The sequence below is a fragment of the Silurus aristotelis genome (genome assembly GCF_946808225.1).
Source record: "Silurus aristotelis genome assembly, chromosome: 14".
NCBI classification, from domain to species: domain Eukaryota; kingdom Metazoa; phylum Chordata; class Actinopteri; order Siluriformes; family Siluridae; genus Silurus; species Silurus aristotelis.
In genome coordinates, this window is record NC_139587.1 from 13,023,670 (window position 1) to 13,047,956 (window position 24,287).

Genomic DNA, 24,287 nt, shown 5'->3' on the forward strand with positions numbered 1-24,287 from the left:
GATGGCAGAGAGAAAATTCTTGGAACAACACTCATTAAAATGTATTCCCCCCTCCAAAAACATTAAAATTTAAATAAAATACATCCTACTCACCAGAGATGCATAGTCATAATTTGCACCGCTCCTCAGAGGCTGTAAGCCAGTGGTACGACTCGTATTCACTGGTCTGGAAGTGGCGAGCACTCCCTAGACAAGCTAGCTAGCTTCAGGGTTGGCTGACCTCTTCTTACAATGTCTAGCTTTTCTTGAAAATTTATTTTTAAGTATGTCTGAGACCAAATCAATTTATCTTCCTCCATAGGTATAAAAAAGTCTATCTCTGATGTATTATTGTGTGCAACACGCTACACAATTGTTTGCCAGTCGAACTTGGCTGTGACAGTTTCTCTCTGACCAAACAATCAGAGGAAGAAAAAATGCTGGGGCCAAGTAGCTGGCCCTGTGAGATGAATTTGAAATCTGATTGGATAAAGAAGCAGATACATTCATTATATACATAAGCACTACTGACTTTGAAGGCCCTGGGCAGATTAGATTGACATGGCAGCACATAGAGGCTGAAATCTGATTAGACAAAAAAATCTAACATACACGTACTGGAAGCAGTGCTGCCAAGAGAAACGCTACAAAATGAAGAGAATCAACTGTTGGGAATAAATTAATACAATTTTATGGAAGAAATAATAGAATTTAGGTTGTAAATGTGGGTCAGTGCTTCTGAAAGTGTTTAGGCCAGCAGAGAATGCTTTGCTGGCCCTGACCGCCCGCCACTGATTGTCAGACCTTTGCATAAACAATAACAGAGAGGTAGTTTGTTGTGGTCCATTTCCCTTTGACATTATTTGCCAGAAAATAAATACTAAATAAAAGCCTTTTCACTTCAATAAGCACCTAAAAATAAACTTGCTCATTTATAGTTCATAGTTTAAAAGAAACTATAATGCCCTTCTATAAATCACTCTGAAATCTGAAGTTTTTTCTACAAATTCTTCAGATTTTATTTCTTTGTATTCTTTGGTAAACCAGACTTTTATGGAGTCTTTAGGAAGAATATTTATCATAGTGGAGTGACTGGCCTAAATAAGCAGCTGCTTTAGGTACTCCCTTAGGGAAACACACTAACTTCACTGACACACTAAAGTCAGGGGAAACACACTGACTATAATTAAAGGATAATCTTACTTGATTTCCCACATCAGGCTCATTTATCCACTTAGTGGGGGCCTGTTTCCACTCCACACAAATAGAAAGAGGGAACTCACTGCTCTGATGGGAGTTATACTTTTTAAGCCCCAACCTGTTGAGCAGCAATAGAGAAAAAAATAAAAAATAGTCGTCAAGTCAATTTCTATAGCATTTTTCACAACAAACATTGTCTCAAAGCCGCTTTACAGAACATTGAGGGTTAAGGTGAATAGTGTGCATTTATCCCTGATGAGCAAGCCTGTGGCAAGGAAAAACTCCCTTAGATGTTATGAGGAAGAAACCTTGAGAGGAACCAGAATCAAATGGGGAACCCATCCTCATTTGGTTGACATCAAGAGTGTGATTATAAATCTTGAAATATATACAGAACACTGGAGAGTGAGAACTAACATGAGCACTGGAATGTACAATTATGATTAATGTTCTTTCTACAGGCTTTTACAGTCATTTGTGGTTATAAAACTAGGAGCTACTGAGCAACTCATAAAATAGCTCAACATTTGCGATCCAACACCAGCTTCTCCATGCAAGAGCCTTTAAACACTCAAGGAGGTACAGTGTCCAAACTCCACATGAAGTGGGATCCAATTGGCACTGGTACGTGTCTAGATGGTTCGGGATGTTTGCGGGGTCAGCATCTACACTTTTTCACACATGGCCGTGTAGTTTTGGATTTTGTTTTTCATCAATAATAAAAACCTTCATTTAAAAACTGCATGTTGTGTTCACTTGTGTTATCGTTAAATCACCGGGCCCACAGAAAGAATACATAACTTACATTATTTCTGTTTTATTTATTATCTGATTCTGAATGATGTTTTATTTTGAAACATTACAGAATCTCTCCGCCACATCTGTCTATGACTCACTCTTAATGCATGTCAAGATGCTTGCCTCGGTTACATGTCTTACCTACATCTGCTGCTGGTAACACATAATACATTAGCGCTAAATTTAAACCCCCAAGCTAGCAAAATGGGAAAAAAAATAACACAGCAGATTCACATTTCTTATTATATTTAGAAAATACCAGTTTTTATGTGGGTCGTTTTATTTTATTTTATTCACAGAATATCTGGAGCTCAGTATAGATTCCCGCTGACAGCGAGGAGAATCGCGCCAGGTTCAGACGGGGACAGTGGTTCAGTCCAGGGTGTGCTTATGAATGCTAAGTTTAATGGCTCTGGTAATTTCTGTAGTACATCTGAGACTTCTCATGATGAGGGATTTTTAGGGATGGGTTTCACATCTGCGGCTGTGTATGCATAATGAATCTGTACATCAAAATGCTGTATTGAAAAAAAGCGACTCTGGGTGGGGATTCCCTTAGGGGCGGTGTCGTCAAATTACTCTGATGATAGACGCGTCCTTAAAGTGCGGGGAGCAACTCTAATGGTTAGATCTGTGAACAACGTTTGGCCTCCACAGCTGATCTAAAGGCATATAAACTACTTAGGGTTGTTGCCAATGTTTTTAGCGATAAAACATTTTCTGACCTTCATAAAGGTCCAGCATGTTTAAGTGAAAACGGTTCACAATGGTCACTTACATCAACTGGTAAGGAGGCATACGCATAAGTTTTATAAAGGGAGCGTGCCATAAGAGGCTGATGTCCAGAATGATGGTCCCACTGTGGGATCTGTCTATAATCTTAGAGGCTCATCCTCAACACCTTTTCAAGCCATTGAATGGCGTCGGAGCTAAAGTTTCTCTCTCTTAAAACAGCGCTGCTTGAAACTCTGGTGACAGCTAAGTGTGTGAGTGAGCTGCAAGCCAGGGCTCACAAAGGTTTCCTTTCACCCTGACCTGGCGTTTGTATCTAAAGTTGTGGTCTACTCTTATAGATGTCCTATTACAGATATTTTAGCTTTCCACTTTCCTTCATTCTTTTCTCTGGAGGATGAGAGGTTGAATTCCTTATGTCCAGTGTGTGCTCCCCATACATGTCGAGACAACAGCAGGCTTCAGATGGAATGACCAGCTGTTTGTGTCTTAGGCCACTGCCCACAAGGGGAAGCCGTTGTCAAGGCAGCGGCTGTTGTTGATGCTATAGCTAGAGATATATCTCTTCCGTTAACCTCATAGCAGAGGTTCACAGACAACTGAAGGTGTAAGGGCCCACTCTACTAGGGGCATAGCAACATCATTGGCCTTACTTAGAGAAGTTTCTGTTCAGGATATTTGTGCAGCAGCTAGTTGGGCTACGCTACACACTTTTGGCAATTTTATAGACAGGCCAGAAGGTCAGAGCCCATGTAATTAGGTATAGTGGGATTACCTGCAATCTGGGAGTGGTCTATATCTCCCATTGTGAAACACCATGCAAAGTAGGAAAAGAACGATGGGTTACTTAACGTAATCCATAACAAAGTGAGGTGTTTTACTAACACTTCCCTCCTTGCACAGGGATGGGAAGAAATCTCGCTACAATGACGTTGTAAGGGGTCGACCTGTGTCTGTCAAGAAAGACATGATGTCATAGGAGCTTCTGTAGTTGGTCATGCCCAAAGCAATTCCTGTTGTGAAAAACCTCACTCTGTTATCAATGAACCTGGGATTCCGTTAAGTATCCCATCGATGTTTGATGCAAGCTGATATTGATTATCACAGTGGTAAAAAGTGATTATTTAATTTATTACATCCTTCATGCTAGCTCAGACCACTTTGGCAATTTTCCTTTGACTTCCTTTAGCAACTAGTCATTTTCACCAACAGAGCTGTCACTCACATGATGTTTTTTGCACCATTCTGTGTAGAGATTGATGAGTCTCTACACAGAGATCAGCAGTTTCCAACAATTTTCTTCATTCTGTTGTGTTATGTAAACATTAACTGAATCTCTTGACCTGTATCTGCATGATTGTATGATTTGTGTTGCTGCCACATGATTGGCACTGGTAGGATAAATTAACAGATGTTTTACAATATATTAGACATATTCCTTGATGACACAGAGTCAGAGCCACCAGCATTAGATAACATGATTTATTTGTATGGCAAAAGCACAAGATAGAGACAGAAAGATGGAAGAGAAACAAAGGGAGGAAAAAATATTATTATGTGTGCTTGTTTCCCACTGATGTTTGCATGGATGTGCTGAATATTGGTAAAAACGTGCAAGCAGGATCGAAGACAAGTAACAGCATAACTTAAATGGAGTGCCTAAGGACACAGTTCTTTTATAATCAATAATCAATGTAATTTTTTATTCAAAATAGTGTTTTTATATGAATTTAGAAAATCATCACAATCGTTAGCTATAGCACAAATTGTTGTCTTAGAATAAAGTCACTGCAATTTCCCGACACAAACCCTAACCCCAGTATGCAATTTAAGATGGAATTGGATTGTTAATGTTTTTAGTAGCAAAAAGACTATTCTTGTCCTCATTAGTAGCTAATGCCATTCATCTAACCAAATTATTATATGCATCTAGAAGGCTGAAAGCAGAGACCTGCTGCTCTCACAAGCTGTTTCTAAATGCCACTTAACCACTTGAGGTCCTGTGCATACATGGGAGAATTATGCACAATGGACCTGGGAACCAATGAGAACAATAGTTTCTGCCTGCAGTAGAGGTGACTTGTGGTAATTTTGTTGCCCACTCATTGTTAAAATGATATTTAGCTCAGTATTTCATGTCATATTTATTGTTTCCTTATTAGCTTCCTGAGTACTTAGGAAATGCTGAACACTTTGTGTGAACCCCACTGCCATTTCCATGGGAGAAGATTGATCTGTATTCACATTGCTAACTTATTCAGAAGAGTTAGTGATAGAATCCATTGAGTTTTGTTTACACTGGTATTAGTCACTTAGCAGTTCTAAGCAGACCATTTTCCCCCTCCTGAATGTAGCCCTATTCCCCACATAGTTAAGTGTGATTTATGACTACAGTAATTTTTTGATGTGTGAGAAGCCATGTATGTGCTGGTAAAAATGAAATACTGATATATTTAAGCAAATGAAAGAAAATGCTGGTCAGCCACAACTGAAAACACGGCAAGGCATGGGTCACATTGGGAAAAGGGAGAGAAAGTAGGTAATTTCTTACCCCTGTTTATTAAAAGTTTGCATCAATGAAAGATGCATGCTTGGACCTGAGAGGTAAGTTCTCATTTGAAAAGCTTAAATATAGAGCAAAAGGATGGCACCTCCAAAATAGTTTTCACTAGGTCCGTGAAATTTATCTATACAGTTAAATGTATATCTTTATTTTTGGGGTTTAAGTGAAAAGGTAATTTAGCTCAGCTTTTGATTACACTGTAATAGAGCCAAAGTGTAGGACAGAATATGTATTACATACAAAACTATTTTGGTCATCCTGTCAAGACGTTACATATTTGTGAATAAAAAAAATAAAAAAATACATTAAATAATTAAATTTTATACAATTTGTTTACAATGTTGGTATTGTGATTTAAATAATAGGTATGTTTTATATTTTCAACCCTCAATTTAAGTAAATGAAGAAATATTCAAACCAAATATTTGAAGGCCTTTGTCCATCAATTTAAAACCATAAGAGAAGAACCCTGAAACTATTTCTGAATCTAAACTATAACCTTACAAAGAAACAATATATATGAAATATTTTAAAAGAAGTAGAACTCCCTTAGCTGATGATTCTGTAAATTAACTAGTGACCATTTACTTTCATTTATAAAGCCAATTTCTGTTTGAAAACAGCTGGCTGTCTTCATTGTGTTCATCACAAGCTGCTCCACTAAATGAGTCTGGCAGCCCTGAAAGCATTTAATCCCCATTTACTTTAAATATAATGTACATGCAGGCTGACAGGCCTTGTCATCAATGTCCCCATCCATAACTCGTTTTATCTCTGAAGATAAAAAGAAAGCTAAATTTGTCTCTACAAGCTCAGCAGCAAAGCATTTAGTGAGAAGACTACAGAAAGGCTTGCTTTTTAAGACTAAAATTTACCCATATATATTTTCTTAAACATTAGAAGGAAAGCAGACCAAGCAATAGATTTGGGCCCCTAGCCAAATCAGGTCTGTTCCCTAAATTGAATATGTCTTCCTCACATGAAATTCATTCAAATAGGCTTTGGTAAAGCATTGGCATAAGCCCTATTTTTGTATAGCATATGAATATAAGCAATAGTAACATTTTCTATTTTCATGTATTATATATGTTATAATGAGGTCAAAGCAAAATGCACTTTTGAATGTCTCAGTGACCTCCTAAGTGAGAACTAAGCTAACTGCAAGTACATCCAGCGCTACATGTTCAGATGATTAAAAAAATAGAAACTTTGTGAAGAACACCCACCTGAGTGAATTACAGTTGCCACTGAAGGGTTCTATGCAGTAGATTTAGAGCAGCATATCCTATATTTAATGTGTTACATAAGATATTTTCACACTTAAAATGTACTATATGTAACATATACAATAATACAATAAATGCATTGGTGTAAAATTAGAAGTATTAGCATCTGGAAATCATTGGTTGTCTGGGGGTAGGATATATTGAAAAACATGTGACAAGCAGCAGGGATAAAGTTTCATTCCCAAGATAACACAGGACAGATGCACACAGTAGCTCACTTTGTGGACTTAACACATTTGAATGCCATCTGCAGTCTATAACTGATCTGAAAAAGTGATTTCCAAAGAGCCTCAATATTTCATAACAACTGCATAACTCAGAGATTAAATCTTCCTTTGCTTTTATTGCTTCTACGGTCACAACCACCTCACTACAATGCCTCTCTCTCCAACTATTCTAACCCTGTTGATTACAAGCAGCTGCTCCGATTTACATATGCCAAAAAAATACATTGCTCTGAGCTTTAACCGTAACAATACTTATCTTCGCACTTGCCTTTAGATGACTTATTTGCCTGTTGTTTTGAACTTGATTGTGTCTGAGCTTTGGACTGTGGTTTGGACTTATTTTATCTGTCCTTCAATGGAAATTATAAATTACTGCTAATAGTTCCATAACAACCTGCAGAGGTGGCCTTATTTTGCTTCACTTTCTGTAAGCATCTGAGAGATGAAGGTCAGGCATTTTAGAGCATATGAATTTGTCATTATACATTTTGAGCCAAAGGATAAGCTGTTAAGTTCAGTAAGAGTAGCCACTGTTAGTTTGAATCTTTGATGATAATGATGATATATCACTAAGCCTTGGGTTTTTTGTTTTATTTTTACTTTTGACTACATTTCAACAGTAGTTCATTCATGATCTGCAGGAGTGCAGGGAGCCAGTGGTAAAGAAGAGTAGGAGACAATATGGTCTACTTTCTTAGGTTATGAGAAATGGTCTGTTGCCTTTGAATCCAGAATTTGTAACCTTTAAGAAAATAAGATAAAAAAAACAAAAAAAACATAACTTTTACTAGTTGCATAACAGTATGGCCTGATAAGAGGATAAGATATTTAATTGATTGGCAATTACTTATTTTATTAAACTTTATCAAATTAAATAAATTACTAAACACACTCAAAATAACACATCTGCACACTATAGATCAAAAAATTTACTAAACATTGTTGATTATCTAAACCCAGAGATTTTGATGTATCTTACCCTATTTTTTAGACTTAATGTCATATTTGCTGTTAGAACATTAATTCACACCTTCTGTCATTCAAAAGTAATGGGGTTAAAGAAGCCTTTTTATTAACTTAAAAAATAAACGGCTTTGTTAATTTATCTCTATTTTTATCAATTCTGTAGTTTGTTCATGCTAATTGATTATTTAAGTCAGTTAAAGGACTCTTAATGCTAAATGTTCCAGCATTATATTACATCCAACCATATAATAACTGAAATCTAAGTACCCAGAAAGAGACAAAGTCAATTACTCCCTCTTTTTTCTCAATCCACTATTGTAGTCCTGACGGATATTGCCATTGTCACCTCAGATCCATCCAAGATGTTACAGGCTGACCCTCAGGTTCTCTATAGTTGGGGTACAAATGTTCAAGCATTGTGCAGCTTCTGAATGACAGCTGTTGTGTTGAGCTCTGACATCCTTGCATATCTCAAGGGCCTAAAGGAGAAACAGGACATCATGCTGTCATGAGCATAATATTATCTTCCCTTCACTCAATTGAGATAGTGTCTCTATGACCTTTACTGTCTTGCCAGGGAACACACTGTGTTGTAAATAAAACACATGGGGCTTTATTGCTGTCATTATTTTCTATTTGTCTGTCATATATAATTCTATTTGCCTGTCATTAATTCTCTATTCTCTTCATTTCTCTGAAAGCATATACATGCTGTGCACACAGCATACCTAGGAGATCACACGTTCTGGAAATAAAAAAGGAAATAAACAGAACTTCTGTGAAGTAAAAAAAAAAATACAATTATATATATATATATATATATATATATATATATATATATATATATTATATATACACAGTACAGACCAAAAGTTTGGACACACCTTCTCATTCAAAGAGTTTTCTTTATTTTCATGACTATGAAAATTGTAGAGTCACACTGAAGGCATCAAAACTATGAATTAACACATGTGGAATTATATATGGAATTATATACATAACAAAAAAGTGTGAAACAACTAAAAAATTTCATATTCTAGGTTCTTCAAAGTAGCCACCTTTTGCTTTGATTACTGCTTTGCACACTCTTGGCATTCTCTTGATGAGCTTCAAGAGGTAGTCACCTGAAATGGTCTTCCAACAGTCTTGAAGGAGTTCCCTGAGAGATGCTTGGCACTTGTTGGCCCTTTTGCCTTCACTCTGCAGTCCAGCTCACCCCTAAACCATCTCGATTGGGTTCAGGTCCGGTGACTGTGGAGGGCAGGTCATCTGGCGCAGCACCCCATCACTCTCCTTCTTGGTCAAATAGCCCTTGATGCCTTCAGTGTGACTTTACAATTTTCATAGTCATGAAAATAAAGAAAACTCTTTGAATGAGAAGGTGTGTCCAAACTTTTGGTCTGTACTGTATATATATATATATATATATATATATATATATATATATATATATATATATATATACACACACACTTTTTTTTCTTTGTTCTTTTATATTATATATATATATATATATATATATATATATATATATATATATACATATACAGTGGGTACGGAAAGTATTCAGACCCCCTTACATTTTTCACTCTTTGTAATATTGCAACCATTTGCTTTCTTTTCCTCATTAATGTACATATAGCACCCCATATTGACAGAAAAACACAGAATTTTGACATTGTTGCAGATTATTAAAAAAGAAAAACTGAAATATCACATGGTTCTAAGTATTCAGACCCTTTTTATTTATTTAGTAGTATTTAGTAGAAGCAGTCTTTTTGGGAAAAATGTAACATCTTTTTCACACCTGGATTTGGGGATCCTCTGCCATTCCTCCTTGCAGAGCCTCTCCAGTTCTGTCAGGTTGGATGGTAAATGTTGGTGGACAGCCATTTTTAGGTCTCTCCAGAGATGTTCAATTGGGTTTAAGTCAGGGCTGTGGCTGGGTCGTTCAAGAACAGTCATGGAGTTGTTGTGAAGCCACTCCTTCATTATTTTAGCTGTGTGCTTAGGGTCATTGTCTTGTTGGAAGGTAAACCTTCGGCCCAGTCTGAGGTCCAGAGCACTCTGGAAAAGGTTTTCGTCCACCCCCACAGCATGATGCTGCCACCACCATGCTTCACTGTTGGGACTGTATTGGACAGGTGATGAGCAGTGCCTGGTTTTCTCCACACATACCGCTTAGAATTAAGGCCAAAAAGTTCTATCTTGGTCTCAACAGACCAGAGAATCTTATTTCTCACCATCTTGGAGTCCTTCACATGTTTTTTTTTTTTTAGCAAACTCCATGCAGGCTTTCATGTGTCTCTGCCATAAAGCCCCGACTGGTGGAGCCCCGAGTGATGCCCCGAGTGATGGTAAAGCCCCGAGTGATGGTTGACTTTCTACAACCTTCTCCCATCTCCCGACTGAATCTCTGGAGCTCAGCCACAGTGATCTTTGGGTTCTTTTCTAATCAAGTCCAATCAGTATAATCAAACACAGCTGGACTCAAATGAAGGATGATCAAAAGAAATGGATAGCACCTGAGTTAAATATATGAGTGATATTTTTTCCTTTTTAATAAATCTGCAAAAATGTCAACAATTCTGTGTTTTTCTGTCAATATAGGGTGCTATGTGTACATTAATGAGGAAAAGAAATTAACTTGAATGATTTTAGAAAATGGCTGCAATATAACAAAGAGTGAAAATTGAAGGGGGATCTGAATACTTTCCGTTCTCTCTCTCTCTCTCTCTCTCTCTCTCTCTCTCTCTCTCTCTCTCTCTCTCTCTCTCTCTCTCTCTCTATATATATATATATATATATATATATATATATATATATATATATATATATATATATATATATATATACACTAGCTGAAAGTACCCGTGCTTCGCTATGGAAGGCAGAACGCTAAGCAATATGGCAATAAGCAGTAAGCACTGAGCAGGACTGGATAAGCAGTAAGCACTGAGCAGGACTGGATGATCAGAGTTCAGAACGTAACGTCAACAAATAACGTACTACCCCTTGTAGTACCGATACAGGGCAAACTACTTTAAAAATAATTTTTATCGTGCATCTAACATGTAATAAGAAACAATGTAGTAAGTTTCATGAGGATCTGTACTGTTATTTCGAAGAGTTTACAATGCGTGAGAAATCATGTTTTTCGCGAGTTAGCCGCGGAAAGGGTCAAAACCCTTTCTTAGTGAGCACCTAAGACCCAGGAGGAAGGTATGTTCCAAATTTCATTGCAATCCGTTCAGTGGTTTTTGAGATTTCGTGATGAGTAAGTGAGTCAGTCAGTGGTATTTGAGCTTTTTATATATATATATATATATATATATATATATATATATATATATATATATATATATATATATATATACAGTGAGGAAAATAAGTATTTGAACACCCTGCTATTTTGCAAGTTCTCCCACTTAGAAATCATGGAGGGGTCTGAAATTGTCATCGTAGGTGCATATCCACTGTGAGAGACATAATCTAAAAAAAAAAATCCAGAAATCACAATATATGATTTTTATACTTTTTATTTGTATGATACAGCTGCAAATAAGTATTTGAACACCTGTCTATCAGCTAGAATTCTGACCCTCAAAGACCTGTTAGTCTGCCTTTAAAATGTCCACCTCCACTACATTTATTATCCTAAATTAAATGCACCTGTTTGAGGTCGTTAGCTGCATAAAGACACCTGTCCACCCCATACAATCAGTAAGAATCCAACTACTAACATGGCCAAGACCAAAGAGCTGTCCAAAGACACTAGAGACAAAATTGTACACCTCCACAAGGCTGGAAAGGGCTACGGGGAAATTGCCAAGCAGCTTGGTGAAAAAAGGTCCACTGTTGGAGCAATCATTAGAAAATGGAAGAAGCTAAACATGACTGTCAATCTCCCTCGGACTGGGGCTCCATGCAAGATCTCACCTCGTGGGGTCTCAATGATCCTAAGGAAGGTGAGAAATCAGCCCAGAACTACATGGGAGGAGCTGGTCAATGACCTGTAAAGAGCTGGGACCACCGTTTCCAAGGTTACTGTTGGTAATACACTAAGACGTCATGGTTTGAAATCATGCATGGCACGGAAGGTTCCCCTGCTTAAACCAGCACATGTCCAGGCACGTCTTAAGTTTGCCAATGACCATTTGGATGATCCAGAGGAGTCATGGGAGAAAGTCATGTGGTCAGATGCGACCAAAATAGAACTTTTGGGTCATAATTCCACTAAACGTGTTTGGAGGAAGAAGAATGATTAGTACCATCCCAAGAACACCATCCCTACTGTGAAGCATGGGGGTGGTAGTATCATGCTTTGGGGGTGTTTTTCTGCACATGGGACAGGACGACTGCACTGTATTAAGAAGAGGATGACCGGGGCCATGTATTGCGAGATTTTGGGGAACAACCTCCTTCCCTCAGTTAGAGCATTGAAGATGGGTCGAGGCTGGGTCTTCCAACATGACAATGACCTGAAGCACACAGCCAGGATAACCAAGGAGTGGCTCTGTGGGAAACATATCAAGGTTCTGGTGTGGCCTAGCCAGTCTCCAGACCTAAACCCAATAGAGAATCTTTGGAGGGAGCTCAAACTCTGTGTTTCTCAGCGACAGGCCAGAAACCTGACTGATCTAGAGAAGATCTGTGTGGAGGAGTGGGCCAAAATCCCTCCTGCAGTGTGTGCAAACCTGGGGAAAACCTAGAGGAAACGTTTGACGTCAAACAAATGCTACTGTACCAAATATTAACATTGACTTTCTCAGGTGTTCAAATACTTATTTGCAGCTGTATCATACAAATAAATAGTTTAAAAATCATACATTGTGATTTCTGGATTTTTTTTTTTAGATTATGTCTCTCACAGAGGACATGCACCTACGATGACAATTTCAGACCCCTCCATGATTTCTAAGTGGGAGAACTTGCAAAATAGCAGGGTGTTCAAATACTTATTTTCCTCACTGTATATATATATATATATATACACACACACACACACACACACACACGGGTCAAAATTAACGTGTTAATGCATTAATGAAAAATTTTTTTAACTGCACTAATATCATTAACATCAGCATTCTGTTTGACCCTTTTTATTACAAAAATAAATAAATAAAAATATTTTAGTAAATTATAACGCAACACACATTTTCAAAAGTCCTTTATTTACTATTAAAAAAAAAAGAACTCCAGCTAAATCTTTTTTTATCACTAAACATTTGCAGTGTTGTGCTCGTTACTAAAAAATAGTAACTAGTTACAGTTACTTTGTTGATTACTTACACCAAAAAGTAATGCGTTACTGTTGAAAGTAACTTTTTAGTTACTTTTTTAAGAACGTTCTTTAATGTTCCCATTAATGCCCTTTTATGCGTTATGGTCTATACAAACACAAAACTGACTTAAACACAAAGTCATTTTTAAACACTATTTTATTGAAGGCAGACCAACACAAACTGAATATATCACAAGGATTTCTGAAATAAATAACAAAACAAGCTGAATAATATATTCACAATCAAAAACATAAAGTGGCTTCTGCTGTTGTGTTGAGCTCTTAAAAATGTTCCTTTCACAGCTTAAGTATGAAAACTATCAACAATGTAGAACAGAACACTGGGTTAGCTTCTAGCTACTAGCTCCTTAGGCATGGAGGTCCTGGAGGAGCTTCAACAGATTGGAGTTGCTGTTTTTCGCAGTAGATACGAGCTTCGAACCAGAAAGACACAGCTTACATTTGAATTAAAAGTTTTTGTCTTTATACTCAACTAAAGTGAAATAATGAGCATATTTCCACTTTGAGAAACTCGTCTTGCTCTCGTCTCGACTCGCCATTACTGCCGCACAGACCTGAATAAACGGAGACACGCCCACAGAGCATCTTCTTCGTGTTTACAGTGGTTTATCCACCAATCCTACAATGCGACGCTGCTGTTAGCAAGTTGGGCTGTAGTCTACACTTCAGCCGAAATTTATTCATTTATAAAAGTAACGGGTAACGCACCATACGGTAACGGTAATGAAGTTACTTTATTTTTAAAAGTAACGCGTTACAGTATTAGTTACTGTAAAAAACGGTAAAAAAGTTACCGGTAACGCGTTACTGCCCAACACTGAACATTTGTTTTACTTATGCGCCAAAAGAACCAAAAACGGCCATGATTCGTCGTCGTCTTCTTCTCCTCCTTTTTCTTCTTCTTTTTTGGCAGTTCTCATTCTTAGGTAGAGCATTACTACCAACTACTGTGGTAATGGATCAGAGACCTATATCCCTATTCCTTAGACCAAAAAAAATGCCATGGTGCACACATCCAGAAATTAAAACCATCTGTGTGGAAACATAGCAAAGGTTCCGTTTGGTGTCCTGATGATTATTGTAATTTAAAACACCATAATTACTTTAAAACCATATTTTGTGTTCATGCGCTATGCTCTATGTCCATGCCATTGTTGATTAGAGTATCAAAAAGTAGAAAATAGAAAAGTATTTAGAACAGATAAAAACGTACAATTAAGTTGCGACAAATTATGAGTTAACTTATGACAATCATGCAATTAAAAATTCTTTCCATTGGTTTGTTCTCCTCATCCCCAGCCATTACTCCCTATTTCCACAAGGTATATTTCAACTGTCTTATTATGAATTGCAGTTAGTACACAACTAAATTGAAGAGCATTGGGTGTGTGGTTTAAGTAGGCCCAACGTTACCCATTTACATGCCAAATGAAGTTAAGCAGAAAACATCATGTGCCTGTGGAAGTTTTTCTGATTAATCTCAAATAAAAAAACATTTCTAAAATACTTTTGTTTTTTATTATGCTTCTTTTTATGTCATCTGCAAAGAGCTCACAAAGCATGTACAGGATCTCAATTTTTAAAAGCAAAAAGCCAAGGAATAGCTTCACATAACCTCTACATATTAGAAATCCTTAGTCAAAGCTCAAAACTAAATATTATAAAAAATCTGGAACAACATGAAGATGGCTATTCACTGGAAGATTCCTTTGCAATTCGATAGGTTAGTACAAGTCTACTACAAGTCGTCACCACCCTCACCACCACCCAAAATGTTGTTTCCTACAACTACTGATATATGAGCAATTTTTTTGCATGTTTATAGCACTTAATGTTTTTCTCTAATCTTCTGATTAAAATATAAATTAGATCTTATGTTGATAGAACAAATTCAATCAAAAGCTTTTATATTTTTAAACATTAAAAGATATGACAGACATATTTGTATTAGATGGCTGTCTATTGAATTTTGTGTATACCTAAATGAAAATATCTAAGCTATTCAACAGGCAAACAGCATCAAATATACTGTAAGAGGTTCATAGGCCAAGGAAGCTGAACAGTAAACATGGAAGCACACAAATCAATACATTGTTCAAGGTATCCTTATAATGTATATACTTATAAACACGAATAAATAAATCTCTCCTATCTATTTGCCTTGAACCACTACCCTGCATGTTTTTTTTTTTCTCTCAAATATTCCTAATCTCTTTTAGAGGCAAACTCACTGAAAGCTAATTAAATGCATTTCTTAACAAGATAAAACTACTTTAACTCACAGTCAGACTGCTATTAGAAATCTGTGATGAAAGAATAACGGGGTCACACAACTGTACCAGTGCAAAAGAAGAAAAATGTGATGGAGAAAGAGAGTGTAAAAGCAAAAAAGAAAAGAAAAATAATTTATAAGGCAGTTTTTTTTAACCATTGTAAGATGGTTCACAACCCTTAAGCCTCAAGTACTCACTGAAAAGGCAACAATTTTGTCCAGGAAAACATAGTTTTTCACCTTTTTGTCACCAATTACAACCCCAATTCTAAAAAAGTTGAAAAAATGTAACATGTAAATAAAAACAGAATGCAGTGATATTTTGCTCACAATTGAACATAGAAAACGTTTAAACTGAGGAAATGTACCATTTTAAGAAACGAATAAAGAAATAAAAAATTTTATGGCCACAATGCATTTCAAAAAAAGAATGTATTTGCTGACAAAAGAGTTAATAAAAAGAAACAGTTAGATGACTAGATAATTTTGTAATTACTTAGGGTAATGTGCAAAAGGTCAGTAACATGGGAATGAAAGAGTATCTTGGAAAAGTAGAGTCTCATTTTGGAAACCAGGGACCATCTGGCATGCTATCAGTGCTTAGTTAAAGCCAGAATCTCCAATGGTATGGCAGTGCATTAGTGCCTAAGGAATGGACAACATGCACATCAGGAAAGGCACCATCAATGCTGAAAGGTATATTAAGATTATTAGATACAGAGAAATGTATGCTTCCATTAATATGATATCTTTTTAAGGAAAGGCCTTACCCCAGTATACCGGGAAGGCCCCAGTATGCTAAACAGAATACTGCATCTATTACAACAGCATGGCTTCATAGTAAAAGAGACTGGGTGCTAAACTGGCCTGCCTGCAGTCCAGATCTTTCAACAATTGGAAACTTGGTGCATCATGAAAGAAAAATACAAGAAAAGAAGTTTATCAGACACAAATGGCACAACATTCCTCTCCCAAAACTCAAGCAAGTGGTCTCTTCCTTTCCCAGACATGTGCAGTCTTTTTTTTAAAGAAAAAGGGATGCTATTAAAGTGGTAAATATAAACCTGTCCCAAATTTTTTGAGACATGTTGCAGCCATCAAGGTCCACATTGCCTTATTTTTTCCTAAAATGTTACATTTCATTTTAGTTTAAACATTAGATTTTTTGTATGTTCTTATGTAAATAAAATATGGGCTTATAAGATTTACAAATAACTATATTCTGTTTTTATTTACATTTTACACATCTTCACAATTTATTTTTATTTGTACTTTTTCCACTTTAATAAAATGGATAACACCTTAAATAATACTCATCAGTTTCAATTAGCCACTGCAGTGCAGGTCACCAATTCTGTCAGCTGGACAAATCATGTCTAAAGTTACAGCCATTTCGGTTGCATATTTATGCTTTTAATCATAGCAGATATACTGTGTAATGCTGCGGGAAATAGAGTTAGTCTATACAATGTAGTGATCCAGCATTTTGTGTATAATGAATGTACTGGTTCAGAAAACCGAGTATTTGGTTTCCACAGATCTACAATTATGAGTACAAAGCGTTGCTGGATGGTGTGGAGACCGAGAGCATGATGGAGATCAATTCTGCTAAACAACTGGAAATCTTCAGAGTGGGCAATGGCAGTGAAGAGGTCATGGAGGTACATGATTTTCAAAATGTAAGTGTACCTGGCTTATGTAATAGTAACATGTTTGTCAAACAAAAGCCCCAAAACACACAACCATATGGAAGACCAGATTCATCTCGGATATTTTTCACATTAGTGGTTGAGATTTTACTGTTTCAAACCAGAAGAAATGTATCGTTATTGAGTCTCATTAAATTCAAAACCATTCAGAATATATGTGTGTAAAAACTGAAAGCACCCAGGCTGTACCCAAGGGAAATAGAAATGTGTAAATGAGAAGCAGGCATAAACTATGAAAAGCAACACTGCAATAAGATTTATTGGGACTAAATATGTAGGTCTATACCAGATCATGAAACTCCAGACAAATATTATTGATTACTTCTGTTTAAATCACCCTGCCTGTTTAACAGTTTCAGGGCAGCAGACATCATAAGCCGAACCAAACACACAAATATCAAATATAATGCAGACTGACTGGAAATCTTTTAACTTTCAGTAATTGTTGTGTTCTGACACATTTTCTAAATAAGTGCACGTCCAGATTGTGTTACTTATAATCATGCTTTCTCAGATTATGCCTAGGTTTGGAAATTATGTGGTTTTTTTGCCCACATGTGAACTGTTAGTGCCATGTTACTGCTACCCATTTTCATAGTCTTGTTACCTCGATTATTGTAATTCCCTTATTTTTGGTCTTACTCACACTTGTGTTTATACAGTATTTAGACAGACTTGTTTTTATCCTTATAATGAGTTTCTGCAAGCTCCATGACAACAGTCTGCTCCTAGCTTTCCATCACCTGTAAAGTGGCCTGCATCACTTTTAGGGTATTATCCAATACTTTATCAGGGATGTTCTGGATATTCCAGTAATAGTTTGTCATCCTGATGTATCAGAAATAACAAGATACAAGGAGGAATTCTCCTTCTACAGTGTGATACAGCCATGTTTAACACATATACACACAAGAAAAGTGTGATCTAATCATTAAATTTTGGTCCCTATAGAAAAATTTTATAAATATAAACCACATTCCCAACCTTACTGATCCATTTTCATGCTTGTGTTCAAAAATGAAGTTGCTTTCAAGTGTCCATAACAGCTTTTCACATTATTGTTCAGAATATCCCTTTTGAATTTTAATTGATAAGATTTCCATATACATATTTCTTGACTTTATTACATCTTGTGAAGGGACTGATGGGAATCCGTTTTGCCAAACATCAAAGATGCTATATGAGGACTCAGACCAGGGAATTGCCCAAACTGACTGAAGTGGACCTGAAGAGTGAGTTTGAGGTATGATAAAGCCTGCCAAGTTTGGATGCACTAGAACTGATGAGTTGTTCCTACTGGTTAAAAAACATAGTTTTGCAATAAGAATAATAAGCAGAAGCAGATCCCATAGCAGCAAAAATGAATTTAGTCTACATCAACTCCACCCTTTTTTTTCCCTCATCTTTCCTCAAGCACACCTCTACTCTTCGCCCTTCATCTTGCCTCCAGCATTTTTCAAAAAAGTATAGACTTCGGTCTCCAGTGTACATGAAACCATCAGAAAGTCCACAATCCCATAACCCCTTTGTGGCACACATCAAATGGTGTTTGCCGTCAATCCTGAGCTAATATTAATTTTTAATCATCTCCACTGAAGGCTCAGCTCAAATAGCCTTAAGGAAAGAGTGAGGTCCTTCAGAAAGGTAAGCCATTAAAATGGTATTTGAAGATGTTTGCTCCGTAAATTTCACTTGACTCAGGGTTGAAGTGATTCATTTCTTTCTTGGGACTTAATGGCTGTCTGTGATGCTCAAGTTCTATCAATCAGACAGACAATTTATTTGTGGCACTGAAAATAACAGGCAACAGCTTTCAGATATGGCTTTAGTCTCAACAAACCACAGGTCTCACATTTGTTGGCATCTTATCAAACTCTGTGCACCTTCCTATACTGCAGTGAAGATGAGCAGATCCATTGTCATATCAAGTCTCTTTGATTCTATGAGCAGAAGGTATTACAGACAAAAACAGCATGCAATTTCTCTGGCTCATATTTTGAAATGCTAATCCCTGTTTACAGATACTAATTAAGGAAGCATGCACCATATGTCGCTGCCATTTTCTTCTTTTCACACATTGTAAATCCTAATTAGACTTCAGTTCAGTCTTATTGAGTGAGCAAGAGACAGAGAGGAAGAGACAGAGATCATGAAGGATTATAGAAATTATAGAACAGCACACAACCTTTTAAAACTAAACTAGGACACATCCACATTTATGATGGGCTAAAAATGTGAACTTTCTAATGGAATGGTAATCAAAGATAGCTTTAGTTAACATTCCTACCCTGTGTTAATCTTGCAGCAATAAAATACATTTAGCAAAAACATGAGGAATCAACTGCCAAAGTGCTACAAGGGTAAAAATAAAAACAGAGTGAGTGAGTGAGTGGGAGAAAGCAGCCTAGAGTTAGTGTCAGAGAGAGAGAGAGAGAGAGAGAGAGAGAGAGAGAGAGAGAGAGAGAGAAAAAAATTGTGAAGTAGGTATGGATTAACACTAGCATTATTAGCTGCTAGTGCAGTCCATAGGGCAGGCAGCTGCATTCCCGAGTCACACTGCAGCTCAGCAAAACAATACAAACTAAGAAGAGTCTGCACACTGTTGATAAGGAAATAAAGTAGTCTCCAAATACATCCAGGTGAAAATATGACTATTTTTCTGCCTGCATTTTTACAAATTCCCAATGTTATTCAAGGAAATGTTGAAAGAAGTAATCCCATAATTTCCCTACAGTCACTTACAGACTAAATGCAACTGATGAAATCGTAGTTCTGTTTATGGCAGAGCTGGTGCATCAGTGTCTTAGCTTTTTCCCTGCTTATTTGCTATTAATTCCTTCTACATAAGACAATAAACTATTTTAAATATAGGGTTTGTCTTATACAATATATCAGTGTTTGAAATAATATGTAAAAAGATCTAATGTCTAAATTCCAAATTGTTAAATGTTTTATTCTGAGCATCAATAGTAAGAGTTTATTCATTTATGATGTGGTTGGGTTAGACAATTAGAAAAAAAATGTAAATGTAAATAAGGCAAATATAAAATGTACCTAAATCCCAGGAGACAATCACCCCTTGAATTTATTGGTGTTATGCTTCAGGACCAGCAGCCTATCCCTCTATTTACTTATGAGGGTGGTGTGCTTCGCTTGAGCAGTTAAGAGACCCAATTAAGAGGTTTGGGGTAGAGCAAGTTTGGGGGATGTGAGTGCTCCTGTGCTACTTTAAATTTCAGCTTTAAAACAGCAGACTCTGTAGCTCTGCACAAACTGTCCTCTGAGTCATCATTAGTGTAGTGTTATGCTGGAGAGTGTGATGCTGGGAAGTAAGGAGTTAGAACAGAGGTGATAAGGGTATAAAAAATTGTTGGAGTGAATGGTGTTTAGAATAAAGCTGAATTTTTGTGGCTTCTATACTGCCATTTTAATATGAGTGTCAATTCACAACAAACATATTTGGGCAACATAAGTGACTTCTGCTAGAGCCAATGTAGTAGAATAAAAAATATGTATGTATGTGACCTAAAATAAATAATACATCAATCATTAGCCCCAGGACTATAAATCAAGCAACTAATATACAATTAAGCATTAGATTTAGAAGGAATAACCTGGCAAAAACATTTTTCATGTAAGCCTTTTCTCTTTGTGCTTTGCAAATTAGAGGGAATTGGGGATTGTTTTGTTGTTGTTGTTGTTTGTAATGTATTTACATATACAGAAGGAAAATAAAATAAATATTTTTTACAATTACATTGTATAAGGTACTTTATACATAATCATTCGATACAATTGTGGTCAACAACATGCACAACCGTACAATGTCTCTCCTACCCACAAAAGATCCATCCATCCATCCATCTTCTCCCGCTTATCCGATGCCGGGTCGCGGGGGCAGCAGTCTAAGCAAAGATGCCCAGACTTCCCTCTCCCTAGACACTTCTTCCAGCTCTTCCGGGGGGACACCAAGGCGTTCCCAGGCCAGCCGGGAGACATAGTCTCTCCAGCGTGTCCTAGGTCTTCCCCGGGGTCTCCTCCCAGTGGGACGCGCCCGGAACACCTCCCCAGGAAGGCGTCCAGGAGGCATCCGGAACAGATGCCCGAGCCACCTCAGCTGACCCCTCTCGATGTGGAGGAGCAGCGGATCTACTCCAAGCTCCTCCCGAGTGACTAAGCTTCTCACCCTATCTCTAAGGGATCGCCCAGCCACCCTGCGGAGGAAGCACATTTCGGCCGCCTGTATCCGGGATCTTGTCCTTTCGGTCATGACCCAGAGCTCATGACCATAGGTGAGAGTAGGAACGTAGATTGACCGGTAAATCGAAAGTTTCGCCTTGCGGCTCAGCTCCTTCTTCACCACGACAGCATTACTGCAGAAGCTGCACCGATCCGTCTGTCAATCTCCCGTTCCACCCTTCTCTCACTCGTGAACAAAACCCCAAGATACTTAAACTCCTCCACTTGCGGCAGGAACTCCCCACCAACCTGAAGTGGGCAAGCCACCCTTTTCCGACTGAGGACCATGGCCTCGGGTTTGGAGGTGCTAAATCTCATCCCAGCTGCTTCACACTCGGCTGCAAACCGTCCCAGTGCATGCTGAAGGTCCTGGTCTGATGAAGCCAACACGACAACATCATCTGCAAAGAGCAAAGACGAAATCGTGTCGTCACCAAACCGGACACCCTCCGACCCCTGGCTGCGCCTAGAAATTCTGTCCATAAAAATTATGAACAGAACCGGTGACAAAGGGCAGCCCTGCCGGAGTCCAACATGCACCGGGAACAAGTCTGACTTACTGCCGGCAATGCGAACCAAGCTCCTGCTTCGGTCATACAGGGACCGGACAGCCCTTAGTAAAGGGCCCCCGACCCCATACTCCCGGAGCACCCTCCACAGGCCGCCGCGAGGGACACAGTTGAATGCCTTTTCCAAATCCTCAAAGCACATGTGGACTGGTTGGGCAAACTCCCATGAACCCTCCAGCACCCTGTAGAGGGTATAGAGCTGGTCCAGTGTTCCACGGCCTGGACGAAAACCACATTGTTCCTCCTGAATCCGAGGTTCTACTATCGGCCGTATTCTCCTCTCCAGTACCCTGGCATAGACTTTCCCAGGTAGGCTGAGAATTGTGATCTCCCTATAGTTGGAACACACCCTCCGGTCCCCCTTCTTAAAAAGAGGGACCACCCCGGTCTGCATTCCAGAGGCACTGTCCCCGACCGCCACGCGATGCTGCAGAGGCGTGTCAGCCAAGACAGCCCCACAACATCCAGAGACTTGAGGTACTCAGGGCGGATTTCATCCACCCCCGGTGCCCTGCCACCGAGGAGTTTCTTTACTACCTCGGTGACTTCAGCTTGGGTGATGGACGAGTCCGCCTCTGAGCCCTCAGCCTCTGCTTCCTCAATGGAAGACGTGACGGCGGGATTGAGGAGATCCTCGAAGTATTCCTTCCACCGTCCAACGACATCCCCAGTTGAGGTCAACAGCTCCCCACCTCTACTGTAAACAGCATTGGTGGGGCACTGCTTTCCCCTCCTGAGGCGCCGGACGGTTTGCCAGAATCTCTTCGAGGCCAGCTGATAGTCCTTCTCCATGGCCTCACCGAACTCCTCCCAGGCCCGAGTTTTTGCCTCGATAACCACCCGGGCTGCAGTTCGCTTGGCCTGCCGGTACCCGCCAGCTGCCTCAGGAGTCCCACAAGCCAACCAGGCCAGGTAGGACTCCTTCTTCAGCTTGACGGCATCCCTTACTTCCGGTTTCCACCACCGGGTTCGGGGATTGCCGCCTCGACAGGCACCGGAGACCTTACTGCCACAGCTCCGAGCGGCCGCTTCGACAATGGAGGTGGAGAACATGGTCCACTCGGACTCAATATCTCTGGCCTCCCTCGGGATCTGGTCAAAGCTCCGCCGGAGGTGGGAGTTGAAGATCTCTCTGACAGGAGGCTCGGCCAAACGTTCCCAGCAGACCCTCACGGTACGCTTGGGTCTGCCGAGTCTGTCCAGCTTTCTCCCCCGCCATCGGATCCAACTCACCACCAGGTGGTGATCAGTTGACAGCTCCGCCCCTCTCTTTACCCGAGTGTCCAAGACATACGGCCGCAGGTCAGATGAAACGACCACAAAGTCGATCATCGACCTACGGCCTAGGGTGTCCTGGTGCCACGTGTACTGATGGACACCCTTATGCTTGAACATGGTGTTCGTTATGGACAAACTGTAACTAGCACAGAAGTCCAATAACTGAACACCGCTCGGGTTCAGATCAGGGGGGCCGTTCCTCCCAATCACGCCCCTCCAGGTGTCACTGTCGCTGCCCACGTGTGCATTGAAGTCTCCTAGTAGAACGACGGAGTCCCCAGTCGGAGCACTGTCCAGCACCCCTCCCAGAGACCCCAAGAAGGCCGGGTACTCTATACTGCCGTTTGGCCCGTAGGCACACACGACAGTGAGAGACCTATCCCCGACCCGTAGGCGCAGGGAAACGACCCTCTCGTTCACCGGGGTAAACTCCAACACATGGCGGCTGAGCTGGGGGGCTATAAGCAAACCCACACCAGCCCGACGCCTTTCACCATGGGCAGCTCCAGAGTTGTAAAGAGTCCATCCTCTCTCGAGGAGTGTGGTTCCAGAGCCCAGGCCGTGCGTAGAGGTGATCCCGACTATCTCTAGTCGGAACCTCTCAACCTCACGCACAATCTCAGGCTCCTTCCCCGCCAGCGAGGTGACATTCCACGTCCCTAGAGCTAGCTTCCGTGTCCAGGGATCGGGTTGTCGAGGCCTCCACCTTCGACTGCTGCCCGATCCTCTTAGCACCGGCCCCTTACGGTCCCTCCTGCAGGTGGTGAGCCCACTGGAAGGCGGCCCCACGTCGCTCCTTCGGGCTGAGCCCGGCCGGACCCTGTGGGGGAAGGCCCGGCCACCAGGCGCTCGCATACGAGCCCCAACCCCGGGCCTGGCTCCAGGGTGGGGCCCCGGCTGCGCCATACCGGGCGACGTCACGGTCCCTGATGTAGTATCTCTCATAAGGGGTTTTAAACCGCTCTTAGTCTGACCCGTCGCCCAGATAATTAATATAAATTAAAAAAATATATTTTAGAACACAATTAGATATCAGAAAAGAGGGTAGGAAAGTGTTTTATTCTCCAAAACAATTTTAGTTCTGAAAAAAATGTATATAGTTTTAAAGTCATATGAATAAATGGTATATTGAAGGCATTGCTGGTAATTAGTATATTTAAT

General features: G+C 39.4%; 1 protein-coding gene across 2 annotated transcripts in view; it reads left to right on the forward strand.

Moving 5' to 3' along the window:
- The window catches only part of tnmd (tenomodulin), a 103,739-nt gene that overhangs the window by 65,437 nt on the left and 14,015 nt on the right, over positions 1–24,287 (forward strand). For both annotated transcript variants that reach the window (XM_083560450.1, XM_083560451.1), the window contains 2 exons: positions 16,870–17,010; positions 18,179–18,283. In XM_083560450.1, coding sequence (XP_083416576.1) covers positions 16,870–17,010; positions 18,179–18,283 — 246 coding nt within the window. The remainder of the gene's footprint in view (positions 1–16,869; positions 17,011–18,178; positions 18,284–24,287) is intronic.